Source organism: Limanda limanda, chromosome 13, assembly GCF_963576545.1.
Source record: "Limanda limanda chromosome 13, fLimLim1.1, whole genome shotgun sequence".
NCBI classification, from domain to species: Eukaryota; Metazoa; Chordata; class Actinopteri; order Pleuronectiformes; family Pleuronectidae; genus Limanda; species Limanda limanda.
In genome coordinates, this window is record NC_083648.1 from 11155890 (window position 1) to 11182008 (window position 26119).

The following is a 26119-nucleotide window of genomic DNA, read 5'->3' on the forward strand; positions in this document are numbered from 1 at the left end:
AGCTTGCACTGCACTAAACGTCGCCCTATATCTGAAGTGAGTCACGGGTCCTCCTCTTGCAAGGGCCCCTGTGATTTGTGAAGTGACCTCCACCCAGCGAGCATTGAAGAGGATTCATTGAGAACACAGATTCTGCCTGTGTTACACAAAGTAGAGACTTCCAGCCTTTTCGCTCCCCACCCCCCTTTGCATTTCATGGATCCTTTGAGGATGGCTCACCAGGAGAGGAACACCATGTCGTGTCTGTGTGGTTATAATGACCCTGGTTCTGTAATCGCCACCACTCTCTCTCATGCACACACACACACACACACAAGACCAATCGGAGTCACAGCTTGCAAGCTTCCAGTTTGCCTGCAAGGTCAGGGGCACAGAGATAGAGGTCTGTGCTCAGGCCGGAGATATGAAGACCCACTGGGAGCCCTGTGTCATCATCGCCGGGGTTAACGTGAGCTCAGTGGTTAAATGCTGCGGTTAATCACATATTGGTGCCGACTTTTGTTGATCCCCCTTTCTTGTTTTCCTAAGCAAACGGATAATCCCGTCCGTGGTCAATTAGTGTTTGGGATAATCATAGCTGTGGCTAATTGGTACAGTGAGCAGGGGCTTGTTGTGGTTAATTACCGTTATTGTGGCGGCCTCGCGGTGGTTAATGACACCTATGGTTAAATTGTCACTCTGATTTGTCACACCCAAGGGGCAGCCCCTTGTACAGCTGTCTGCCCGTCGTGGGATTTTAGCAAAGTTAGCCGTGGCTTAATTGTGCCAAACGGTCATGAACCCGCCCGGCCCGGGGTCAAGGGTGAACTCTTGTTTTATCAACATGCGATACTTGTGTGGGTTTTCTGGAATGTTTGACTTACTTACTTCTTATCTGAAAGCAGGAAATGAAAGGATTGCCTCTGAAAACAAACAGAAACCCCCTGTTCCCCCCCGAATCGTGACTTCGGCTACCACTCAGGACCTAGATTTCATAATGATTCCCCCCTTTTGCCTCCATGAGAATCCTATTCGAGGCCATTAGGAGCAGATCCTGTTATGGAAATGAGACTGTTCTTCATGGAGATAATTGTTATTTTGGAAAATAGCCGCTCAAATGGTGAATGCAGCATTGTAGACGGCCTTATTCGGTAAAGGGAAAAAGAAAAAACATTTGGTTTGTATTTCTTTTTCCCCTCAAGCAGTTTTACATCATTATTCAATAAGGAAAATGGTCCAAGAGAGACTTCCTCAGATTAGACGTATTTTTCGTAAACAGAATATTCAACTGTACATTCTGCATTTTTTTTTTATCATCATTATTTATTGAGTTACTCATGACATGCTTGAACCCTCATGTCATCATTCACAGAGATCTGGATATTTCAGTTTCAGTTGATGTCGCTGCCTTCACTGTTGGCCATGCATGCCCGTGCTATCATATGCTGCCCAGTCCCCGCACTTTGTTATCAAGCTGAAGTTTTAATGGGAGGAAACGGCACACTGACATTTTACTTGTCTCCATGGATACAGGCCATTGTGGACACCGTGGACAACCTCCTGAGGCCGGAAGCCCTGAAATCCTGGAAAGACATGAACTCGACGGAACAGACGCACGCCGCCACGATGCTCCTGGACACCCTGGAGGAAGGGGCGTTCGTCCTGGCGGAAAACCTGATCGAGCCAGCGATCGTGAAAGTACCTGCAGAGAATATCAGTGAGTTCCTCTCAGATAGCTCTAAAACAGATAAACACATCTGTCAGTCACAATTTATGATGTTGTTTTTCCTGGCTGGGGACCACGAATCAGTAAAATTGTTTCAAACTGAGTGATAAAAAAATGTTTCCCCCAGATTTGGAAACCGGCTCCTATGGAGGAATATAATTTAAAAAACCGACCACATCTGGTTGACATCATAACAAAATATGCGTCTTTAAAGAATCAAGCGAACGTGCCCTCACTGTGCAGTTTATCAGCAACACAATCTCTTTCATTTTCTGTCAGCTTCGTGCAGGGAATTTTCACATTTCTACCCACAACGCTTTGTTACCATGGTTATGGTCTCCCACTCACCCTATTGTCTTATACCTCATTGATTTTTAATCTTTTCCTCGCATAGTAAAGTCAACTCATTGACAGTGCGCTGCAAAGATGAAGTGTCCGGCCCTTCTGGGGGAAAACAAAGAGCCCAACTGAACGGCATTGTTCCATTCACGCAGCACTCTGTTCTCTCACAGCCTTTCCCATTAAGTGGTAGTTAGCTAAGCTGATAAGTACTAGTTGCCCCGTCTCTACCAAAAAGCCCTGATTAATATATTGTGTAATATGCTGTATATTTGCTACTTAATCACTGCATTCAGGCAGACGCTTTTATGAGCTCTTGCTTATCTGCACAGTTGAGATAATATTCCAGTGGAGCAACCATAAATGCAGTTATATGAAGACACACACACAGCCTCCACTTACCTGCCCTCCCTTACAAAATGTGAAAATGATTGTTGCTCCTAATTAGCAGTTTGTCATCGCCCAAATGGCGCCGCCGGGCGAGCATGGCGGGGGAAACGAGGGAGGAAGCACAAAAAGGGGGAGGGCTGGAACACTCAGCAGAGATGGAGCGCAACCGGAGAACAATTCCACGTCTCCGTCTGTCAGAAGCCATCTATCTGAGGAAGTGAGGCTGGTTCTGATGGGAGGGAGTGTGCTGATACGTGTGTCCTCCTGACCCCTCAGTAATTTCACACATCAAAGGGAGCACCACCCGGCAGCTGGCATAGCGGGGAGAGTGGCTGCAGGAATTTGGAGGATTTTCAGAGATTTGCTTGTCGAGCCAAGAGTTATCTGAACCCACGGGGGGAAGGAAAAAGTAAAAGTAAAAGCTCAATGATATTTTTGATCCTGTGAATATTTGACATTCATGCCGCAGTAAGCTCCGCGCTTGCCTTTGCTCATCCGGTATCGCAACCCCTTATTAGTTTCTTCTATTTCTTTTGCCTCAGAGGCATCCACAATGGCAACTTACCAGCATGACCTGTTTTTTTTTTTAAGTGAATGACACTTCACAGGGGCCAGTAATGCTGGATTCTGTTTCTGGTGCAACAAATGTCGAATCTTAGCACACACTCCCCGCCATGTCTGAGCTTTGGAGTTGTGTTAAACACCGTGTAGGGCTTTTTGAAATGCTGCCTATGTGTAACATCTCTCTGTTTCTCCCCCTCCCCTCTCTCCGCCTCACCTTCCACCTCTCAGTGCTGGAAGTCTACGTGTTAAGTACCGACGGTCAGGTGCAAGATTTCAGGTTTCCACAGACGAGCAAAGGTGGAGCGTCCCTTCAGATTTCCTCCAACACGGTCAAAGTCAACAGCAAAAATGGTGAGAAACACACAACTGCTGCAAAAAAAACATTTTCTTTACCTTATTGGTTCGTTGGGGTTATTGACACTGATAATTTAAAATCACATTTTGGTGGATGTTGAGTTAACTAATTGTTTCTCCCTTCTTCTTGGGAGCTTTTTAATTAAATGTTTTTATAAGAATAATATGAGAATTGATTGTTGCTTTAAGTTTAGAGCTTAAGCTGGGCAGTGGTAGCTTAGTTCAAAAGGCCCAACAGAAGTTTAACAATTAAAACAATAAATATATAGTTCTGATCTACAATATATTTAGAAAGTGTTCTCATCCCTTCACATTCAGTCATGATGTGTCCTTCTGCTAAAATGGTTCAAATTAATTTTTACAGTCTCAATCTGCAGTCAATGCCAGCATGACAAAGCAAAAACTGATTTTCTTTTTGCAGAGTTATTGAAAAGACATAAAATTGAAATATCCCGCTGACATAAGTATTCAGACCCTTTACCCAGTGCTCAGTTAAAAGCACATTTGGCAGCAATAACAGCCTCCAGTCTTCTTTCGCTGTGATGCGAGCAGCTTTGCACACCCGGATTTGGGGATTTTCTGCCATTCTTCTCTCCAGATCCTCTTGATCTGCCGGGTCGGGTGGGGACGATCGTGGACGGCCATTTTCAGTTCTCCCCTGAGATGTTTGATTGGGTTCAAGTCGGGGCTCTGGCTGGGTCGCTTCAGGACATTCACAGAGTCTTCCTAAGCCTCTGCGTTGTCTCGGCTGTGTGCTCAGGGTCATTGTCCTGTTTGAAGGTGGAACTTTTAGCCCAGTCTGAGGTCCTGAGGTTTTCATTAAGGATATCTCTGTTTGCTCCGTTCAGCTTTTCCTCAACCCTTACCTCGTCTCCCTCTCCCTTCCTCTGAAAAACACCCCCACAGCAGCATGATGTGATGATGCGGCAGGTGATTAGCTCTGCCTAGTTTCCTCCAGACATGGCGCTAGGAATTGAGGCCAAACAGTTCAATCGTGGTTTCATCAGACCAGACAATCTTGTTTCTCACTGCCTGAGAGTCCTATAGATGCTTATTGCCAACTCCAAGCAGACTTTCATGTGTACCTCAGCAAGGAGAGGCTTCCGTCTGGCCACTTAAAGCCCAGATCGGGGGAGTGCTGCTGCCTGACAGGATCTGGAGCTGAGTCAGAGTGACCAGTTCTTGGTCACCTCTCATATGAAGACACGCTAGCTATCGGAAAAGTCCTGTTTGTTCCAGACTTCCCATATTTAAGAATTATGGATCCCAGTGTGTTCCTAGGAACCTTCAGTGCAGCTGAACGTTTTTGAAGCCTTCCCCAGATCTGTAACTCGACACAATCCTGTTTCTGAGCACAGCAGGAATATCTTTCAAACTCATGGTTGGTGCTCAACGCTGCCCCCTGTGTTCATTGGGAGAGACACGTATTACCTCCGCCATAGAGCGTTTGTTTGGCTGTTATTTAACAGTTTGACACTAAAATGACCGGACGGATTACCATGGGTCAGGGAAGAAGTGAATACATACCGATGCTTATCAGGGGGAAGATGTGGGAATGTTTTTCACTTTCTTTAACAAGGAAAGGGCGTTAAAAAAAAAAGTCACTGATATCCCAGAGACGTATTCATGGTTCTTAAAGGAAAAAAATAAGTCATATTTAGAGGAAGGATATCTACAGTATGAGTGTGTGAATGTTGGTTCGGCTTGACTGGATTTAATGTGACTGTTTATCCTTCAGGGGAGGTATGAGCGCCTTTAGCACTTCTAGTTACAGCTGTGGTCTCAGATGCAGTGGCTGCAATTAGCCCATTATGTTTGTTACATTTGTATGATACCGCTGAACGAACACTGAACCCTGTGGGTCTAATGACTTTATTGTTGCCGATTACAGGTGTGGCCAAACTGGTATTTGTGCTGTACAAGCATCTGGGTCAATTCCTCAGCACGGAGAACGCCACGCTGAGGGGAATGGGAGACCCGAGCAGACGCAACCTTTCCCTCACCGTCAACTCCCACATCCTTTCAGCCTCCATCACCAAGGAGTCCAGCCGTGTGTTCGTGGCCGACCCCGTGATCTTCACGCTGGAGCACCTGGATGTAAGCCCCCCTCCTGAGACTCCACCAGAGACCTGCACTGACACAGTTTCCACAGAGCTTTTAATGTGTTATTGTTGTAGAGAAAACATCCATATTATCAATGTGTTACATGGGTGGAGAGTAATACTAATGTCGAGTTGGGAAAGTAAGTGGAGCCTCTTGTGTGCCGTGTTTCCTTTTGTGCTTTGAAATTACCACAGTAATCCTTCTCACAAATTAACATATTATGATTCCAATTTATTTCATTTTCTTCTGATCTCTTTCGTCCCTATTCTCCTCGCAATCCATCGCGTCTGAAGAAATTCAATTGCACCGACACTGGTATTAAGTCTGCACAACACATATATTGACATACGGGGACTTACAGTTAGAGATATGAAATATACAAGGTGTGTTTGTGTACCATCATGCATATTTCAGAGCACGTTCATGTATGATTAATGTGGGTTTGTTTTTTTTCTCTCTGTGTTTGTGTTTTGTAGAAGGTGCACTACTACAATCCCAACTGTTCCTTCTGGAATTACTCGGAGCGGAGCATGATGGGATACTGGTCCACGCAGGGCTGTAAGCTGCTGGAAACCAACAAGAGCCACACCACTTGCTCCTGCAGTCACTTGACCAACTTCGCCATCCTCATGGCCCATCGAGGGAACGTGGTGAGTGGCCCTCGCCTCTTGATTACGGGAGGGTGTTCTCTCTCTCTCTCTCCTCCCCCCCCCACCTTCGCTTGTCTCAGTTAGTTGCTCTCCTTCCATCTCGCTGACAGATTTGTGCACACACGGCAGGAACAAGAATGGCATTTCAGTGGAGATAATTAGATTATTGCCGGAGGAGCAGGTGAGGGTGGGGGTAGGAAGGGGGTGAGTTGGAGAAGCAGGCTGTCACTTTGAAAGAGCAGGACAGGAAGCACCATACCATCATCGGAGGTAATTATATTTTTACCTGTGGTCCTTGTCTAATATCCCTCCATGCATATTTCCCCGAGAATCCTGGGAAGCATCACTGCAGAAACCTCGGTTTTTAACTTTTGTTTCCACCGCTCTTGAAGTGGTGCAGGAACCGTTTGGTCGTGAAACGCAATTATAATCCAATTACATGATAAATAGCATGTGGAGCACGGACCCAGCCAGTAATAAATGTGGAGGATAAGTTTGTGGTTTGTGTAATAATACGTCCCAACTCATGAACTCTGTCCCTGTCATCTGTTTTAACCTCAACCTTAACCACAGCTTGAAACCAGAGCCTTGAGGCCGAGGCTTAATCTCACACCAATTCCCTGCACATCACCTCAAATGCAACTCCTGCCCTCTATAAAATTACAAATATCACAGGAAGAATTGCCTCACTTTTCGGGGGCCACCATGTCGCTGAACGATATTTTTTATGGTCAAGTCTGCTTTTTTTCCCCCACATTTGCCTGCTGCCCATCTTGAAACATGCTCAGTTTTTAGATCTTCTGCAGCACAGCAGGGTGCTTGACCTTAAAAGGCAGAACCCACATGTGGACGTCACTGATGTCACTTTCTGCAACATGGGCGAGGCAGTGTGATCCAAGCGTGTTAGTCGGGAGTGCCAGATGTCATCGCGTATGAACAAGTGAAAGAACAGACGCACAATTTTTTAACGTCTGTCTTAAATCAGCAGTCAGGTGCCTGGATGGAGATTAAAAGAGATTGTGCTCGCTCTAAGTATTAAGAGATCCCTTCCTCACGTGTTTTCGTTGTAAGTGATTAGGGATACAGAATCCAACACTTTTTTCCGTGCAAAAAAAAATACACTATACGTTAAGTCAAGTTGTTGTTGAGGTATAAGACTTTGGAGCTGGAAGCCTTCTGGTAGCCGTTTGAAGGTTTGGCCAATCCTATTTGAGCAGGCTGGGGTTGCCCGCAGGTAAACAGTCCGCGTGGAGAGCAAAAGAGTTGGAACACATTGACTGAAATCCATAATTCATCCGCATTCATACGCATGCGCTGTTTATAGAGAATAGCAAAAAATGCTGTCAGGACTAAAAATGGCATTCAACTCAGACTCAGCTGTCGACAACGGAAGCCTCCAAAATATCGGCCTTAGCCCCCAGAGGCTAATCAATCATCAGGCGCCAGCCAATGGGCTCTGAGATCCAGCTGAAGCTAATATCTGTAGTTTAGCCAGATGAAAATGTTGTCTTTCAAAGTGACAGGCTCCTTTGTTTAAAAATGTCTCTTTTCATTATAATCCCTTCACTTCAGGTGGAAACAGAGAGTGAATTTCATACTAAAAATATTTTAACCTTAAAAAAAGAGTTTCTCGATTTCACTTTTCGAAGTTAATCAAACTTCATATTAGCTTTTATCGTGCTGAAAATGACTGTGGGCTTTTCCTTCCTGCTACTCACCCTAAAACAGCATGAGGCTTTTCATTGCACATAGTGTATTTACATATGATAATAAATTATGACCCTATTTTAACAGCTTTAATAATATTCTGTGTCATTACAACTGTGCATATCAGCGTTTCCATCTGGTCAGTGTTCAGTCCAGCTTACTTATATAGCACCAAATCATAACACGCATAATCTCGAGGGCACAATACAGAGTGAAAGGTCGGGACCCGACGAGCTTGTAGAGGGAAACAGTTTCCCACCATGAGCGACCACTTAGCGGGTGCGAGACAATGAGGAGGACAAAACTCCCTTTCAACAGGAAGACCCCTCTCAACAGAGCTCAGGGTGGGCGGCCGTCTGACTCCACTGGTCGAGTGGAGAGGAGAGAAATGGGGGGAGAGGGGGAGAGGGGAGATAAAACCCAGCAGCTGTATTTATTGTTTTATTCAAGCAAGCACTGTCTTACATGTTGTTATAATGATAATGTTAACAGTAATACATATATGTGTCATAAGTAGGGTTGCAAAATTCCGGGAATATTCAAAATTGTAAACTTTCCATGGGAATTAACTGGAATATACGGGAATTAACGGGAATTAACAGGAATTAACGGGAATAAACTGGAACTGTTGTGGGTAATTTATACTAACTGTATTTACTTTGTCATATGCAGACATACATATAAACATTTTGTTTTGTTATAGGCTGATTTGAGCCCTGAGGAAACTTTGGTTACTTGACTATATGCTTCTGCATCATTGTGTCATTCTTAACATAGGTCTTTGCACAGTATTTGCAAATGTACACAGCCTTTCCTTCTACATTGGATGGGGTGAAATGCCTCCACACATGAGATAGTGCACGTGGCATTGTTCTGTGGAATAAGATGAGAAAAAAGTTTGTAAAAAAACACTAATGCAATGCCAGAGATATAAATAGTTAGCCAAACAATTGGAATAGTCTGTAAACATATTTTACAATTGATGGATAAATGAATGGAAAAAGGCAGAAGAACAGATGAACAATCCTCAATCAGCATGCTAATATATTTTCCCCAGTAATATCATCAAAACTTACCTGACTAGTCCTGCACACTACAGCAGGCCTCAGTAGCCCTGCTGTAGTGTGCAGGATGCTCGGAGTTATCTGTGCATGTGATGGAAGAATGCACAGCGGAGGGTTGAAACTCAACGTGCAGCTTGTGCTGCATTCCATACATCTTTAAAATAGAGTTTTGAATGATGTTTTTATTGCTCAGCATTTAATTTCCATTACGGAAATTTACCGGAAACTTTACGCCCCTTTGCAACCCTAGTCATAAGCAATACTAGCAGAACCAATTTACACTTCGAATAATATATCTACATATATCCATTATCTGCTGTAAAGCCACTGAGTTGACGGTCCCTCCCTGGATGTGTGTCTCTGTGCAGGGTGAAGGCAGCGTCCACGAGCTGCTCCTCACCGTCATCACGCGGATGGGCATCGCCGTGTCCCTGGTCTGCCTCGCCATCAGCCTCTTCACCTTCTGCTTCTTCCGCGGCCTTCAGAGTGACCGCAACACCATCCACAAGAACCTCTGCCTGAACCTCTTCATCGGCGAGCTTATCTTCCTCGTGGGCATCAACATGACGGAACCAAAGGTAGCGTGGAAATCACACCGCGGGGGGGCATTAAATGTTCCTGCTGCTGACGAATGGGATCGTCTGCCGTGATTAACCTTCTTTTAATGCTTGGATTTCTCCTTCAGTTTGCATTTAATGGCCTTAAATCGCCAATCTGGTCTGTTTCAGCCTGTGCACACTTGAAGATATGTGACTATGATACCGAGTAAAATATTCAAACTGCGGTTGATGTTTTTTTCATGACTGCGCCATTTTATCAAATACAAATATTCTATGCATGATTTTGAGACCCACTTCTCCGACCTCATTTGTGTCTTTGGAAACTTTGGGATCTTCACTAAAACGGAAAAATAGATTTTCAACCAAACTTGAGCTTTTTATCATTGAACCCAAAAGGGTATTTCTTTGCAAAACTAGGTAAAAATGTTCCTATTTTTTCGATAAATTTTACGGAATAGTTAGGGAATCAGAAACATTAAGGATACTCAGAAATAAAAGAATATGAATTTCACATTTCTGAGTTATCAGGGGCATTTTTTACGTAAAAATCTGTTTAAAAAAAAAACATGTTCTGGCTATAATAAAATATATCACAAAATGTTCTATCACCTTATGTTGTTAATATGGATAACTGGTGTTTTTGCCAACTCACTGAATGTAAAACCATTATCCATCCTTGTTTTATCTCAGTTTTTGTAATATTTTGTAAGCTGCTGAATTATCCTCTTTTTACACAAGCTGGTCTTTTTGCTGGTTTGTCTTGAGCAGGAAGTGAACAGCGAGTTTCCCAAAGGTTTATTTCTTTCTACAAAAACAGCAACCGGCTGTGTTGTGAAAACCAGATCAATAAAGTCATCGGCCATTAAACCAAAATCCTGACCTGAACGATGCTCAGAATCTCAAACAGCCCTTTTCATATTACAAGAGGTCACTTGATCCTTTTGTTGATATTCAAATATTGATTGGAGCAGCTGTAAGCAGAGCCACTGCTTCATCACACAAATACTCTCATCTGACTTAGCTTGTGTCACTGGTCATTGGACTTTTAAACCTTTTAGTAAGCAGTAAATAAGTCATTCTTGGTAACTGGTAAAAAGCTGATAAAAGTCAAACTGCTTATGTGTGTGTGTAACCTCTGCGTGTGTCCTTCTCTCAGCTGGTTTGCTCCATCATCGCTGGCGTCCTCCACTTCTGCTTCCTGGCTGCCTTCGCCTGGATGTGTCTGGAGGGCGTTCAGCTGTACCTCATGCTGGTCGAGGTGTTCGAGAGCGAGTTCTCCCGCAGGAAGTACTACTACGTGTCCGGGTACCTCATCCCGGCCGTGGTGGTGGGCATCTCAGCAGCCATCGACTACAGGAGCTACGGCACGCAGCGGGCGTAAGTGTAGCACCTCTGCTCGGGGCGCTTCTTTTGTGGGATGGAAAAAAAAAAAAATCACGGGCATCAATCCTCCCGTCTCCCCATCAAGACACACCCACACAGCTTGCATGTGTGGTCTGATGATAGCGATATCACAAAGAGTAATCCACCTCCGCCCCTGGAACATTTACACCCTGTCGCTGCTAAAATAAAAATAGCGGATGTGGGCAAAGCTGCAACATTAATGAACAGGCTGGCTAGATGCACTGGCCTGCTGGATTTCTATTCTGTCCAAGTGGATAATTGCTAGTTAAAAGTTTATGCCCTTCTCCGCTGGTCTTCATCCAAGCAGCAAGCTTTATGATTTGTAAGACTGCAATCCTCTAATTTATGGGATTTAAGTAAACTGACTCCTTTTTTTTTTTAAACTCCATTTTTATTCCTATGGTCCTCACTTCATTTCTGTTTCCTGGTGATTAACACAGAGACCGGGATGCAATTCATTCTAGATCTGTGTACAACACACTGTTTACAGTTCAGAGGTTCAGACTTCACACATTTGTAAGCATTTGCAGACTGTGAAGTCATGAGTCCCCACAGCCACTGCCTCTCCCGACTGCAGCTTCTCATGGCACGAGGCCAGCGCTCCGTCGAGGTCGGGTTTTTCTCCTCTGTGCTCGGACGAGTCTCTCTTCTGCTGCTGCGACCGATCCTCCAGCCGGCTCTGCTGCACCTGATCGATGAGACACACGTTTTGTTTTGGCATTGAGACGATTTAATGAACTGAATCTCACCCTGTGCTCCCTGCAGATGCTGGTTGAGGGTTGATAACCATTTCATCTGGAGCTTCATTGGGCCCGTAACCTTCATAATTGTGGTGAGTTGTAATTTTGTTCACGAGTGTGATATATTTTTTGTTCTTTTTTCCCCTTTCAATGAAAAGCTTTTGAAAACAGATTATAGATTTTCTCTCTTTGTGCTGGCTGCCTCTTGGCTCTGATTTCTAAGATCAATTTGCATGAAAGGAAAGTGGTCCCATTATAGCTGACAGAAGGACATCAGTGTCCACTCGGCTATGAAATCCTCTGAAATCAGAATTGGTGAGCGGCAACAGCTTAAAGCTGTTTGGGCCTTGCTGTACATCTCGATAATACTCCCCTCCTGCAATCAGGAGGAGAGATCGTCTCAGGCATGAAGGTCATTTGCTCACTGGGAATACAAGGGTGATGGTGAAGGGGGGGGGGGGGGGGGGTGAACATGGAAGTAATGAGTGGGAGGGCCAGACAACCATTACCACAGCTCATAGCCCTGCTGAGGATCATGACACGTCCCCAGCCAATCCCAGCACACGGACATCTCCTTCTTCACCTTTTAATATTTCATGTGGTGCACTGGGTGTTCACAATGCACATTGACACACACACACACACACAACACGTGCAAGAATGCATCCACACAGCGCTGAACAAACACACGCTGCACATCCATACAGCTGCGTACAGTAACACACATGTAAATCTGTCCATGGGCTGTAAATACAAGCAGAACCTGGAGAGGTGCTGCGTCAGCGCTGCCAGGCTTTTTTTTGCATCGTATTTGGCAGCGGAGTGAGAGACCTGAATATTGTAGAGGACGGCCCCTTGGAGACCGGGCATGACGGAGGTTTGGGGGGTGGGGGTGGGAGGGTGTTCCGTATGCGGTTTGCCTCTTGCTTTCTGCAGAGTGCCTCCCTGCCTCCTCGCCTCGCCGTCCGTCCCTCTGTCTGTCTCATCGGATCTGTGTCATCACTCGCAGCTGTGTTAAATGCATCTCCAGCCACTCGAGTCATGCGGACGTAAATCGGCCCCAGTGGCTGAGAGACAAAACTCGGCATTACTCTAAGCTGTGATCTAAAAGCCTCTTTCTGTCTTCTTAGCCACTCCTTTTATTCTTCCATCTTTCCCCCCCACTGCTGTCGTTGGGTTTCCGTGCGCTTCCCTCTCACGCTCTTTGTTTCCATTTGGAGACGCTGGGTAATAATGGGGGGATCTTTCTGCTTATTTGTGAGAGCATTAAAAAATGAAGTGCTCGATAAAGTGAGGACACTGCATCTCGATTATTATGCTCCGTTCGCTTGCCAAGTGAAACTTTTCATCTTTTATTTTCCTTCATGTGCTCGCAGATTAAAGGACCCTACCGAATGCTCACTTGGAGCAGACGCAGAATATATGTTTGTGAAAATCTGGATATACTTAATTCAGTGAATATTTACAGAGCTGCGTTTGAAAGGTTTAATGTGGAGCCGGACCGAACTGAAACACATCTCCTTCCTTTCCCCTGGTGGAGACGAACCCTGCCGTGCTTACAGCGAGTCGACATCCTGAGAGCATGGAAACCTCTCTGGATGTATGGCTCGACTCACTTAAATGTTTTTCCTGGCTTTGGTAAAATTATTTTCTAAAATATGGCCCTCGGCTCCGCTTATTCCTCTGTATTTTTCTGGAGCCTTTTTTCGTCAAACGACCTGCTTGGACGTGGAGAGATATACATTCTCATATTCGACGGGAATTTGTACTTTTGGGCTGGAGCTTAATGTCAAAACAAGAGAGAGGGAAGAGAGAAAGTTTCAGCACAGGCCAGGGCTGTGTGAAGTAGACCACAGCAATAACCTCTCACTGTTGTTTTTCTTTTTGGAAGTCAGCGTGCTTTATGATCTGCACCGAAGCAATACATTTTCATATTCCTCTCAGTAAAGGTATGCTGGTGTTAGTGCTATAAAGAGCCAAAACCACTGTGGATTAAGCAACACTCACATGTCACTGGGAAACAGACCAACTGTTTGTTAGCAGCCAGAGGGGAAAATACATTTTACACATGTTCAAATTCTAGGTACTTTCTCGTTTTCTTTTAAAGCCCAAACATGTCAAGGTGAACACTGCACTTCTCTCTCTTTTTGACGATGACCAAATTGAGCTTTCCTTGAAATCAAGGTAAATGTTGAAAAGTGCCAAATCTCGCAATGTTATAGAAAGATAAAAAATCCTGAATCTGCCTCCTGACCTAAATACACTCCAAAATGTGATGAGCAACCAAGTGTCATGTTAATCTTTACAGAAGTCTTTGGGTAATTTAGTGTTCAAACAAATAAACGGAAAGGGGTGAACACAGAATCTGAATGAGGTAAATTATGATTCTACATTAAAAAAACATATGACAAAGATGGAAAATATTAAATATTAAATACAAATAGAGATGAAAGAATTTGTTTTCTAATACAACATTGATTTGCAACCGTTTCATGCTAAAATAAACATTTTATGGTTCTGGCCTCTTCAAAGTAAATAATTGTACCTATTGGTTGGACACAAAAACTGTGAAGGTTCAATTGAAATTAATCTATATATTTTCTGTTTCATTATACATATAAACTGTTTTGTTTGTTTCTATTCTAAATCCAGGATTTATCTCCTTAATTTTCACAGTGTGGTCTACAACAAGTGGAGGATCTGAATGTTTCTTCTAGCTCCCGTTAGCGGCAGAAATCAGATTCCTGTCTAAGTGCAGTCTGTTAATCCTGATACGCGTCTGTTTTGACAGGTCAATGTCATCTTCCTGGTGGTGACCATGTACAAGATGGTGAAGCACTCCACCTCCATGAAACCCGACTCGACCAGGCTGGGGGGTATCAGGTGAGGGGGGGGCACTCCTGGAGATTAGATGTCTGCTCTGTGGTTGCTGGATCTGTGTGTGCATGTGTGTGTGTGTCTTTGTGTGTGTGAGAGTATGTGTGAAAAGAAAAATAATATGCACCATTACTGCTTCTGCCTCCTTCCTGAGATTTCAATGGCTCCTTTAGACTTACACACTTATTTGATTTTCTCTAAAACCCCGACCAGACCAATATTTTTCTCTCTCAGGTGTAACTTTGGTCAATAGTCGATGCCTTTTTAGCTCATTTTATGATGTCAGTATTTACACAACCCGGGGTTATATGGTCTTATTTTTATTTCTCATAACTGCCTTTCTGACCTTTGCTATCTTTGTGCTCCTGTGCTGGCTTAGTTTACAGGCTTTTTTGGGAGATGGATTCCACCACATGCTGCGTAGATTTAATGATGGTAAAAACCAGGGAGTAAGGGGGCCCCATTTCCCCGCTTCCAGTGGGCTGCGTTTGCTCGATAAAAAAACGTGTGTCCCTGTACGTGTCTGTGCCTGGATTCTTCTTCAACAATATGCCTGAGAGCAGGCCAACATATGTTCTGTGGGCGTTGGATTTTTAGGCAGCCACAATGATTTTGGTCCAAAGTAAAAAAATAAAGAAATAAAGAAATGCACTGACTTGGCTTTCAGGTTTGTTTTTAGCTCACAGGAAAAACCCACGTTTGTTTGCATTCCAGTGCTGGATTTCACACATGATCATAAATCGTCAAAACTCATTAACTGCCCGTAATTAGTCCGTACCTCGAATCCCAATTCTGTCAAATGTCATATAAAGTGAAATAGACGGTTACTCAGCCAGTAAAGTGTTTTTCGTGTAAAATAACAAGAAATGTGACACAGAAACTGAGCAGAGACTCTAATCACCCGTCACTCTCAATCCTGCCGCTCATCTTTCTGTGTGTCCCCTCTCGGTGGCATGCTGTTGTCCCATTTCTTCTCCGCCCGCCGTCTCTCTCTCTTGGGGCGGCTCACTCCACTCCCGTGTATCAATAACAACCAGCCATTGTTATTGAAACTGACTGTTAAGTTATCTTATTTCCACTAGGCTTAGTTTCCTGGAAGCTGCCAAGGAGAAAACCTGCTGCCTCTGCAGTCTCTTAGCCTTTTACTCCCAAGGAAATCTTTTTGACTCTGTGTCAAATACCAAATGCACTTTAATCCAAAAACCTTTTGTATTGGTTTTTGTACTTCACCAACACAGTTTTGTTCTTAAAGTAGATAAGTGTGTTTTCTTTTTCTCTTTATGTTTAACAAGGTGTTGGCCAGGGAAGAGAGAAGCTTCCGCCCGATCAGATTCTCCTTCACTGGTTAATATCCCTCCTCTTTCTCCCGCAGGTCGTGGGTGTTGGGAGCCTTTGCCCTACTTTGTCTGCTGGGACTCACTTGGTCCTTCGGCTTGTTCTTCCTCAACGAATCCTCCATCGTGATGGCGTACCTCTTCACCATCTTCAACACTCTGCAAGGGATGTTCATCTTCATCTTCCACTGCCTCCTCCAGAAAAAGGCAAGATTTTTGTTTTCTGTGATTCAGAGTCAATCAAGAGCTGAGAAATGTCACAGCTTCCAGCTTCTTAAACGTGTTGACTTGTGGTTTGTATCTGTTTGTAAACTGAATATATTTGGTTGTGAGACTCTTGTTGTTCAATTAAAACCATCAAATGTAATGTTTTACAATTTTAGCATATTTTAAAGTTTAAAGACATAATGATTAGTAATGATTAATCTGTAAGAGAGCTGAAAAGATAAGTCAGTAAATAAACGTAAAGTCCATGACAGGCAACTGGCAACTGTTCCGCTTTCGAACAAAATACCAAAAGCAGCTGGTCTAGCTTCGTAAATCTTTTTTTTTTTTTTCTTTGCTTTATTTTATGTGATAATAAATTTGTTTCGTTGGACATTTGAAGATATGATCTTGAACTTAGAAAACTGTGATTGGAGTTTTTTAAGTAGACTCAATGAATCAAGACTCTAATCGGCAGATTAATTGATAATGAAAACGAGAATGGGACTCATTAGAGGGAAGCAGCTCATTTCAGTAGTTTACAATCTAACAAACGTAAGAGCAGTGAAAACACAACCTCTTAAATATTAGCAGCAGCTTTTAGGTTTATAAAACAAACGCAGCGGGAGTGAGAATCTCCTCTTTCTTTCCTTATGTGATTTATATTGCAGGTGCGGATCATTTTCATTGTAACATGTTGCAAAATTTTCCACGCGGCATTTCATGACATTTTATACCTTCTCCTTAGAAACAGCCGTATCAAAGTGCTTCATCTATAATGTCTCAACATGTTGTGACAGTGTTTGTTATCCCTGTCCTTACAAATGTGGCATTTAAACTCCTGTCAGCTGCCATTTGATAAAGATTTTGGATTTGCGTCTCTCGCTGGGCGGTGGTGGGGGGAGCGGGTGTGTGTGTGTGTATGTCTGTCGCTGTGTGTGTGTGTGCTCCAGTCGGTTTCTGATCCTTTATTCCTCCGCAGGTCCGCAAAGAGTACAGCAAATGTTTCCGCCAGTCCCAGTGCTGCGGCGCGCTGCCGGCCGAGGGCTCCCACAGCTCAGCCAAGGTGGCCACCTCTCGATCCACGGCCCGCTACTCCTCCGCCACACAGGTACGTCCCTGGACTGGGAATCTGAGGTATCAGGGTTTAGGATGAAGCAGGATTTAGGAGTCAAAAAACCATATGTGTCAGTGGATTTTATTCGAATACATGTATTTTATGGGCTATTGTAGTTTAAAAAACTAAAAACTCTTCTTGAAAAGACTGAAACCACCAATGGCCTGATCCTGTTAACAAGTCTTGTTTGTGCAGCTGAAGCCCGGTATAATTTAGCTCATTATATTTGTGCCATGGAGTCATTATTGTCCAGAGCCACATGTCACACTGGGTGATATGAACAGCAGTTGAACTTGGCTGCCAATAAATGCTATATTTACTCCAGTTTGACTGATGCTTGTTAAAAAAAAATCTCGGATGTTTATAGATGTTATTTCATTCCCTTTTTTGAAAAATACCTGAAACTATATCTTTGAAACTGGGAACATACAGCCTTGGGGGCTGCGAGTCTTACACAAACGATGTTGGTCTTTTTCAGCAAATTCATTGACAAAAAGAAAGGTAGAATATAGTAACAGTTTTCCTTCGGTAAAGACTCAAATGTTTTCAGTTCATTTTTTCTTTAACCTTTTGCTCAGATTTCGTCATTCAGTCAATCAAACCCACAGTTTAGTCGCCGAGGGAGAAATCTAACCTTGCCGAACAGAACAGTGTCACAGTGCACTTATTGCCGCGCTGACACGTGTTCTCTTGTTATAACCTACATCTCGTTAAATCACTTTGATCAATATTGCGATCACGATTATTTATCACGATTATTCATTAATTTTAGGGACAACATCTTTTTCTTGCACTTTCACGTTTAAATGACCAAGAACACTGCTTCCACTTCCATTGTTGTGCTACATTCCAGCTAATGTACACGCCTCTGCATCAAAATAAAACGTAAACGGTTCTTATTAACCTGAAGCAAAAAAAAATACAAATTTTACCCAAAAATAAAAATAAAAATCCATCACAGCATGCAACCAGTTTTCCTTCAGTAAAGACTCAAATGTTTTCAATTCATTTTTTCTTTAACCTTTTGCTCAGATTTCGTCATTCAGTCAATCAAACCCACAGTTTAGTCGCCGAGGGAGAAATCTAACCTTGCGGAACAGAACAGTGTCACAGTGCACTTATTGCTGTGCTGACATGTGCTACCTTGTTATAACCTACATCTCGTTAAATCACCCTGAACTGAACAGAATAAACTGATTCCGGGCTTCACACTGTTCCGCTAAGGCTCCGTTATCAAGTTATTAGACAGCAAAGGTTATATATCAGAGGATGGGATTGAATTTTTCCGTAGATCAAAAAGTGTTACGGAATGTGATCAGGGCTGGTAGGTAGGCAGATCCTTTTTCAAGAGACGGAGACAGATGAGAGGAGTCTGTTGAGCGGGACGTCGAGGTCCTCTCACCATCTATCTTAAGAACGCTTCTGGGAATATGGTGGCGGCCTCTGCTTCAAAGCGTATCTCTCAAATTACAAGTTGAAGGGATTGTCAGTGTATCCCTTTTTGTTTATTTCTCTTTTTTTTCCTTCTGGATCAATAGCCCATAGGGTCTGTTTTGTTGTTACAGTAGCACGACCATGTCATCAAGCAGTGGGCCGACAGACTCTCGAACACGAGCGTAGGCTTCTTGAATCACAAACCCACTTAGCCACTCAATCCTCGGGGCCAGAGGGGCCTTGAATAACAGCAGCCCCATGTTGAGTTCTGATCAATGGCTGCTTTTCTCTCCACCCAGAGCCGCATCAGGCGGATGTGGAACGACACTGTGAGGAAGCAGTCGGAGTCCTCCTTCATCTCCGGAGACATAAACAGCACCTCCACGCTCAACCAGGGTAAGCTAACCCTTTCTTCCAGCACCACCACCACCCGACGCCACACATACGCTATTCTCTTTGTGATGAGGCTCCGAATTCACAGTAAACACTTCAATGGATGCAGCCTACATGGCTCCGTGGCAGCGAAGAGACAGGGAAGAGACAAGGCCTGATTTAATGTTGCGTTTTCTCTTACCGCTAAGCAATCAAAAAACAAAAACAGCAGAAAAAAAATAGCGTTAAATGCTGCCGGAGCATCAAGGTTCACGGCTTATATTCCTGCTCACTGCGATCCTCTGAAAGCAGAGGAATAAGAGACGAGGGAAGAGGTGCGATATGTGAGCCAGGCATAAAAACGTTACTGATGAGTAGGGTTGCAAAATTTCGGGAATATTCAAAGTTGGAAACTTTCCATGGGAATTAACGGGAATATACGGGAACTAACAGGAATTAACGGGAATAAACTGGAAATTGTGTGGATAATTTATACTAACTATTTACCTTGTCATATACAGACATAAATATAAACATTTTGTTTTGTCATAGGCTAATTTGAGCCCTGAGGAAACTTTGGGCACTTGACTATACGGCTCTGCATCGTTGTGTCATTCTTAACATAGGTCTTTGCACAGTATTTGTACAAAGCCTTTCCTTCTACATTGGATGGGGTGAAATGTCTCCACACATGAGATAGTGCACGTGGCATTGTTCTGTAGAATAAGATGAGAAAAAAGTTTGTAAAAAAACGCTAATGCAATGCCAGAGATATAAATAGTTAGCCAAACAATTGGAATCGTCTGTCAAAATATTTTACAATTGATGGATAAATGAATGGTAATAGGCTAGATGAACAGATGAACAATCCTCAATCAGCATGATAATATGTTTTCCCCAGTAATATCATCAAAACTTACCTGACTAGTCCTGCACACTACAGCAGGCCTCAGTAGCCCTGCTGTAGAGTGAAGGATGCTGGGAGTTATCTGTGCATGTGATGGAAGAATGCACAGTGGAGGGTTGAAACGTGCAGTGTGTGCTGCATTCCATACATCTTTAAAATAGAGTTTTGAATGATGTTTTTATTGCTCAGCGTTTAACTTGCGTAGTTTTTTTTTTCTTCAAAATTCCCAAAATTCCCGAGCTTAACTTCCAATGGAAAGTTTCCGGAAATTTACTGGAAACTTTCCGCCCCTTTGCAACCCTACTGATGAGACTTCAAATCATAACAATCGCAACGGGAGAGGCTGCTCGTCGCCCTGTCATCATCGTCAGGAGGAAGGTGGAGAGATGAGTAAAGTCAGGCTGAGGTCACAGAAAGGTTTTTGGGAAAGTTCCCAGCATCATGAAGCTCAGGCTCCAGACAGTGCCAGCGCAGATTTGGCCGTAGTTATGAATTATTTTTCTTTTTTATTTAAACGCACATACACACACATGCCTGCGCAGAGCTTCCCAGCGATCCGTCCAAATGACCGAGGGCAGTTATTACATTCTTGAGGATTTACACAAGCATGCTGGGGGATGATAGGGATACTGTATTATTCATGGCGGGCCACTTAGGCATGTTTGGTCTGGTGTCTCGACTGGCCGAGTTTGTTTGGATGAAGTCGCTTCACGTAAACACTGCAGCTGATTGTGTTGCTGCGCTTTTGGTCAACACACGTCGCGGTAACGTTGTTTGTCAGTTCCGTCCACGGACTGTTTGGACGATGGTTTTTTTTCCGCCCCGACCAACATTTCTATGGCTGCTTTGTCCGTAACAGAAGTCAGAGCGATCGCCCGGTCATAAATCTTTAGCGGTGTTAGAATCCGGACGGCGTATGTCAGCGTTTGTTTATGTCGACCGACGAGCGCACCACCCCCACCGCCACCGCCGCCACAGACCATGAGCTACACAACCTCCTGCTACTTTTTTTTTACCTCAACTGTTTTTTTCCTCCCCCCCTTTCTCACTCCTGATTTCTCTCCTTTTCTCTATCTTCCTGTTATTCCAGGGATGACCGGCAACTACCTCCTAACTAACCCTCTCCTCCGAACCCACGACACTAACCCTTATAACAACCTGCTGGCAGAAACGGTCGTGTGCAACACCCCCTCTCCACCGGCCTTTCACTCCCCAGGTGCACACCCACCCTCCACCTTTACTCCTGCAGAGATTTGTGTTTGTTCTTGATCTTGTTTTTTGGGGGGAAATACACTCATTCGCTTTGTTGAGGGGAGTCGGATCAGAACGAGTTGATAGCAGTCCTCCTTTTCAGTGGGAGGTAATCTGCCAAGAAACAGTCCAGCACATCATTATTTACACTCGAGTCAGATCTGGTTAATTCATGAGCTTTAGAGGAGCTAGTCGCTGGAGTTTGTTCCCATTGGACTACTCCCCTCTCTTCCCAGAATGCTAAGCTAAGCTAACCACCTCCTGGCTGAAACCTCAATGGTGTCAATCTTTTTGTGTAACTCTCCGCAAGAAGGTGAATGAGTCTATTTCCCGAACTGTTTGTTTAAGTGTGTCAGATTGATTCTAAACATGCAACACGTGAGGATTGTGCCTGTGACACAGTGTGAATGAACGTTTTGAGAATAATTGCACCAGATTTATTATCATTTGTTCCTCTTCACTCACATCTTTTTTCATATCGCTGCAGCGTCCTCCTCCATAAACACGAGGAGATAAAAGTCTCAGACGTTAATTCTGTCTTATCTGCGCTACGCCGAGCAGACGTGTGGGAATTCCCCTCCGTGGAATATGAGTTGGAGACGTTGGTCCTGATCATTTATTTCTCTCCCCCCCTTCTCTCGCCCGACACTTGCATCATACGTGTCGAAATCTTTACATTTTTCCACTTCAAATATGAGCGGGTTTGGGTTTTGATCATGTCAGTGTTTATGGTGACCTAGTTCCTCCCTCTCTCATTCTCTCTCTCTCTCATTCTCTCTCTCTCTCTCTCTCTCTCTCTCTCTCTCTCTCTCTCTCTCTCTCTCTCTCTCTCTCTCTCTCTGGCAGAGAAAAAATAAAACCCAATTTAAAAAAAAATTAAATAATAACACAACCACATGACGCAATGCGGGCAGAGTCGTAGCCCTCAGATATTCTCAGGCATTTGATGATAAAAGGGAATATACAAAAACGGCAGTATGGCGAAAGTGAGTAAAGAGAGGATTCACAGAAACATTTAGCTTCAACCTGCCGCAGTCATCGCGGTTCGGTGTCTGGTGTCGCGAGCTCGCTCACAGCACAATGAGAGCGATTCACACTCCGAGATAATGAAGCAGGGTCGGGACCAAACAAAGTCTGCACAGAAAATCAAAGACATTTCATGATTGTTTTTTTTTTTTTACTTCTTTTCTGTCTTTCTTTCTTTCTTTGGCGAGCTCAGCAGCAGCCGAGCCAGACAAACTAGTGTGTGTGTGTGTGCGTGTGCGTGTGCGCGTGTGTGTGTGTGCAGGCAGCTTGTGCTTTATTACCATAACATGTTTACCTGCTTAATCATTGTAGGATAATTGCATGTTAACATTGCAGCAAGAAGAGATGAATTAAGATTTCCGATATTTAATTAGCAGGTTATTTCGAATGTCGGCTCAAACATCTCCTTTACCCCCCCTCTGCTGCACTCAAGCTGGGTTTAAGCACAGGAGTGAGAGAAAAAAATGGAAATACATCCTGTACTTCAAGAAGCAGTGACAAACATGGAAAATCTGAGGATTTAACATATGGAAACCAGTTTGTGCAGAGCAGGCAGCGCTGCTCTAAACGATGTCAAAACCTGGTGTGAAGCTCACCAACCGAGTATGAAATACGTGCGGAGAGGCCGTCAAGTTTCACATAAGCTCTTTGAAAAACGTCGTCTGCTGGAGTCATTACCTCCAGCTCCTGCACAGTGTGTGCGTGCGTGTGTGTGTCTCCTATTATGAGTGTATTAATACTAACTAATACTCTGCAGATGTTCATCCGACGCAGTAAAAATCTGTGAGGAGAACATCTTGGACGAATCTCTGCTGGAGCCGTTCCCAGAGTGCAGCTGTCGCCGTGTCCAGTTGAATTCTGTTCACATCATTCCCCCCCTCCCTCCACCCCCCTTCTCCTCTACCCCCGCAGACAATACCTGTCTGAAACTAAATCACCGCCTCTGCATAAACAAAATGCAAATTTAGACTCGGGGTCTATTCAGAGAAGCGTCTAATAATCCCACCCATCCTCTTTTTTTTTCTGCCCTTTTGCTCTCTGCGCTCCTTTCATTCTTTTTTAGAAAAGTCTTTGATGCTGTTTTCAGAGGTGTTTGTCCTCCCTCCCCCCCCCTCCCGCTTGCTATCATCACTTTAGTTTGAAACCCACCACTAAAGTTTTTCTTTATTGTGTTTGGAACCTGGCTGTGACGACTCTCTACCAAATGTCAGCCTTTTGCACTTGAAAGCCTCACGGTGTTCCACAGTAAATAAACCCCTCATATCACGAGCTCGTACAACTGGAGCCCTTCACTTCCATCCTGCTACTTGAGCTTAGTCATTGAGCTGCACAGAATTAGTGTACACTGTTCTGAGTGTGTGTGTGTGTTTGTGTGTGTGTGTGTGTGTTGCTCACATAATACTAGGTGTACACTTAAAAAAAATGAAAAACTGATTGTGTGTGTGTGTTAGAAATGTTCCTTTTTGAAGAAGAAAGTAAGACTGTGCTTGCTGCTGAACCCTTTCACCTGCTGAGTCCAGGATTCAGTCGTCCTTGATTTGTCCTTTAGCTTCCTCTCAAACTGTTAAACACATCATTTCGCTGTCATTCTCCTTCCAACCTCGGGACAATTTGTGCAAAAAGCATCCCACGGGCGGAATTAAAGTTAACTGCAAGGACACACAATCTGAGTCGGATGGACTGAATCCGGGGCTGGATGTTACAAGCTTCCACTTTTGTCTTATTTCGGTGATTTTGTTGTTTCTGCTGCAATTGAAAAAAAGCATTTGTTTTACTTTTTTTTTTGCACATCAGCTGTTCTTAGGCCAGATAGCCTGAGCAGACACACTTGATGTGAGTGGTGGCAAAGTGAGTCATTGCACCGTGCCTGTCTGTCGTGGTGTGTGTGGGGGGGGTGTTGCTGTGCTTGGGGGGGCCTCGGTGCAGAGAGGTGGCCGCCATCTGTGTTCAGCATTACTCTTCTGTCTTGCCTTCTTTTTAACCGGTGGAATGTTTTTCTCATTGTTCGTGCCACAGCACTTCCTCATCTGCTTGCATCCATTTGTGTCTTTTGCTCTCATCCTGTTTTGCTGCTTTCTGTGTGTGTTACCTGCTCATACACATACATTACAATGTGATGCTATAGTATTTTAGTTTTGAGTCATTGCTTGTTCTCATTTCTCCAATATTGTTCAGGATGATTTCTTAGATTTGGCTAAATAGATATTCGGCCAGAATGAGGATGGACATGTTGGAGCGCTAATTGGGTTCTCTTTTGGATTTTGGAAAGTTTTCTGTATCTGGATGAAATTCAAATTAACAAGAGTGAAGTGTCCTGAGCAGTATCAAGTGTGTGTGGACGGTGTGGTGGAGACGGATTTTTGTTTTGTCCGAACGAGAGAAATTATACCTCACGCGCTCCCTTTACCTTTCGTTGCAGGACAGCACTCTCTGAGCAACAGCAGGGACATCAGTGCCATGGACACCCTCCCCCTCAATGGCAATTTCAACAACAGCTACTCCCTGCGAGAAGACGACTATGAGGCCGTGGCGGTTCGGGCCGCAGGTGACCTGGGGGGCCTCAACCTGGACGATGTCGCCTTTGAAAAGATGATCATTTCTGAGATTGTCCACAACAACCTCCGGCCCCGGGGGGCCCCCAAAGGTCGCGAGGCCCCGAGGGACCGAGCCTTGCCTCCCCAGACCAGAGTGACAGTGGGCCGCGGCGGGGGTGGGAGCGGCAGCGAGGATGACGCCATCGTGGCCGACCACGCCGAGGCCTCCTCCCCGCAGAGAGGCGGTGGGCGAGGAGGCCACGCCACCCTGGAGCTGCTCCTGCACCCCCACCATAAGGAGGCGCTGGAGGCCCCCCTCCTGCCTCAGAGGACTCACTCCCTGCTCTACAGCAACCAGAAGGCCCCCAGGCGCCTGGAGGGGCAAGGCGGCCACGGCTCCGAGACTGTGACCGCAGTGGAGGACACGGGCTCCCAGTCCCCCAACAACAACAGAGACTCGCTTTACACCAGCATGCCAAACTTGAGAGACTCACCCTCGCCCTCTGCTTCACCGTACCCCCCCGAGGAGGAGGAGGAGGAGGAGGAGCTCTCCCCCTCTCCTCGAAGCGAGAGCGAGGACGCGTATCATAAAAGCATGCCCGAGCTCGGCGACGCACCGCAGCCCCTGTCCTACTACCACATCCACAGAGGCATCAGCGACGGCTGCATCATCTCGCCCAACAACGAAGAGTGCGCGCCGGAGGGAGAGGCGCCGACCGACGGACAAATGCAGCTCATCACCAGCCTCTGAGCGGCCGTCTTTGTTTGCACAGGTTTCAACAGATGGGGACTTTTCGTCGATGTCAAGAGAGCCGGCGAGTCTGGCTCCGCACTCCGCACGCTCTTCCTGTTAAAACAGGAAGTGAAATGTTGTTGGGTGGGAAAAGGACATGAATAAATGACTTTTGCACACAGATCTCATTAACACACGAAACACGTCCACGCGATGCCAGACAAATGTGGTCTGTGAAAACTCTGCTGTCGGACTAAAGAGGTGCAGAGAATAACACACAGGCCGCGGTTTCACAGAGAAGTCTGTCTCATTTCTGTTGTACTGAAAGAACAGTGGAACAACAAGGGATACAAAACAAAAAAAAATACTCCGAGCAAAGAACTTTGAAACTCCTGACATATTCCTGGGGGACTTTGCTGAACCAGGGTCTTTTTAGTCATAAAATACAGAACTAGAACTAGTGTGGCTCCAATACACAGTCAGGACTGTAAAGTTAAGAAACCACTAATTCAGACTCAGGCCTTATATTTTCTCTATTGCACATTTAACTGTTGTCAAAGTAACAGCTAAAGAAAATATATTTTGCTGTACCACTAGTGTAAAAATGTTAAAAGAAAAAAAAAGACAAAAAAAAAAAAAGAAATGGCAACCATTCAGTAGTTATACCCTTTCAATGTTAATACGATTCTTCAGACAAGGTTAATCAAAATGGTGGAAATGTGCTTTTTCCTCTCACACTTGACTCGTTGT

General features: G+C 44.5%; 1 protein-coding gene across 1 annotated transcript in view; it reads left to right on the forward strand.

The window, feature by feature from the left end:
• Positions 1–25387, forward strand: part of LOC133018058 (adhesion G protein-coupled receptor L2-like) — a 67948-nt gene extending 42561 nt beyond the window's left edge. The window contains exons 10-22 of the mRNA XM_061084347.1: positions 1513–1696; positions 3227–3349; positions 5244–5449; positions 5932–6105; positions 9245–9454; positions 10593–10813; positions 11606–11672; positions 14372–14463; positions 15830–15998; positions 16978–17106; positions 18846–18942; positions 20916–21041; positions 24522–25387. Coding sequence (XP_060940330.1) covers positions 1513–1696; positions 3227–3349; positions 5244–5449; positions 5932–6105; positions 9245–9454; positions 10593–10813; positions 11606–11672; positions 14372–14463; positions 15830–15998; positions 16978–17106; positions 18846–18942; positions 20916–21041; positions 24522–25387 — 2664 coding nt within the window. The remainder of the gene's footprint in view (positions 1–1512; positions 1697–3226; positions 3350–5243; positions 5450–5931; positions 6106–9244; positions 9455–10592; positions 10814–11605; positions 11673–14371; positions 14464–15829; positions 15999–16977; positions 17107–18845; positions 18943–20915; positions 21042–24521) is intronic.
• The last annotated feature ends 732 nt before the right edge of the window (positions 25388–26119 follow it).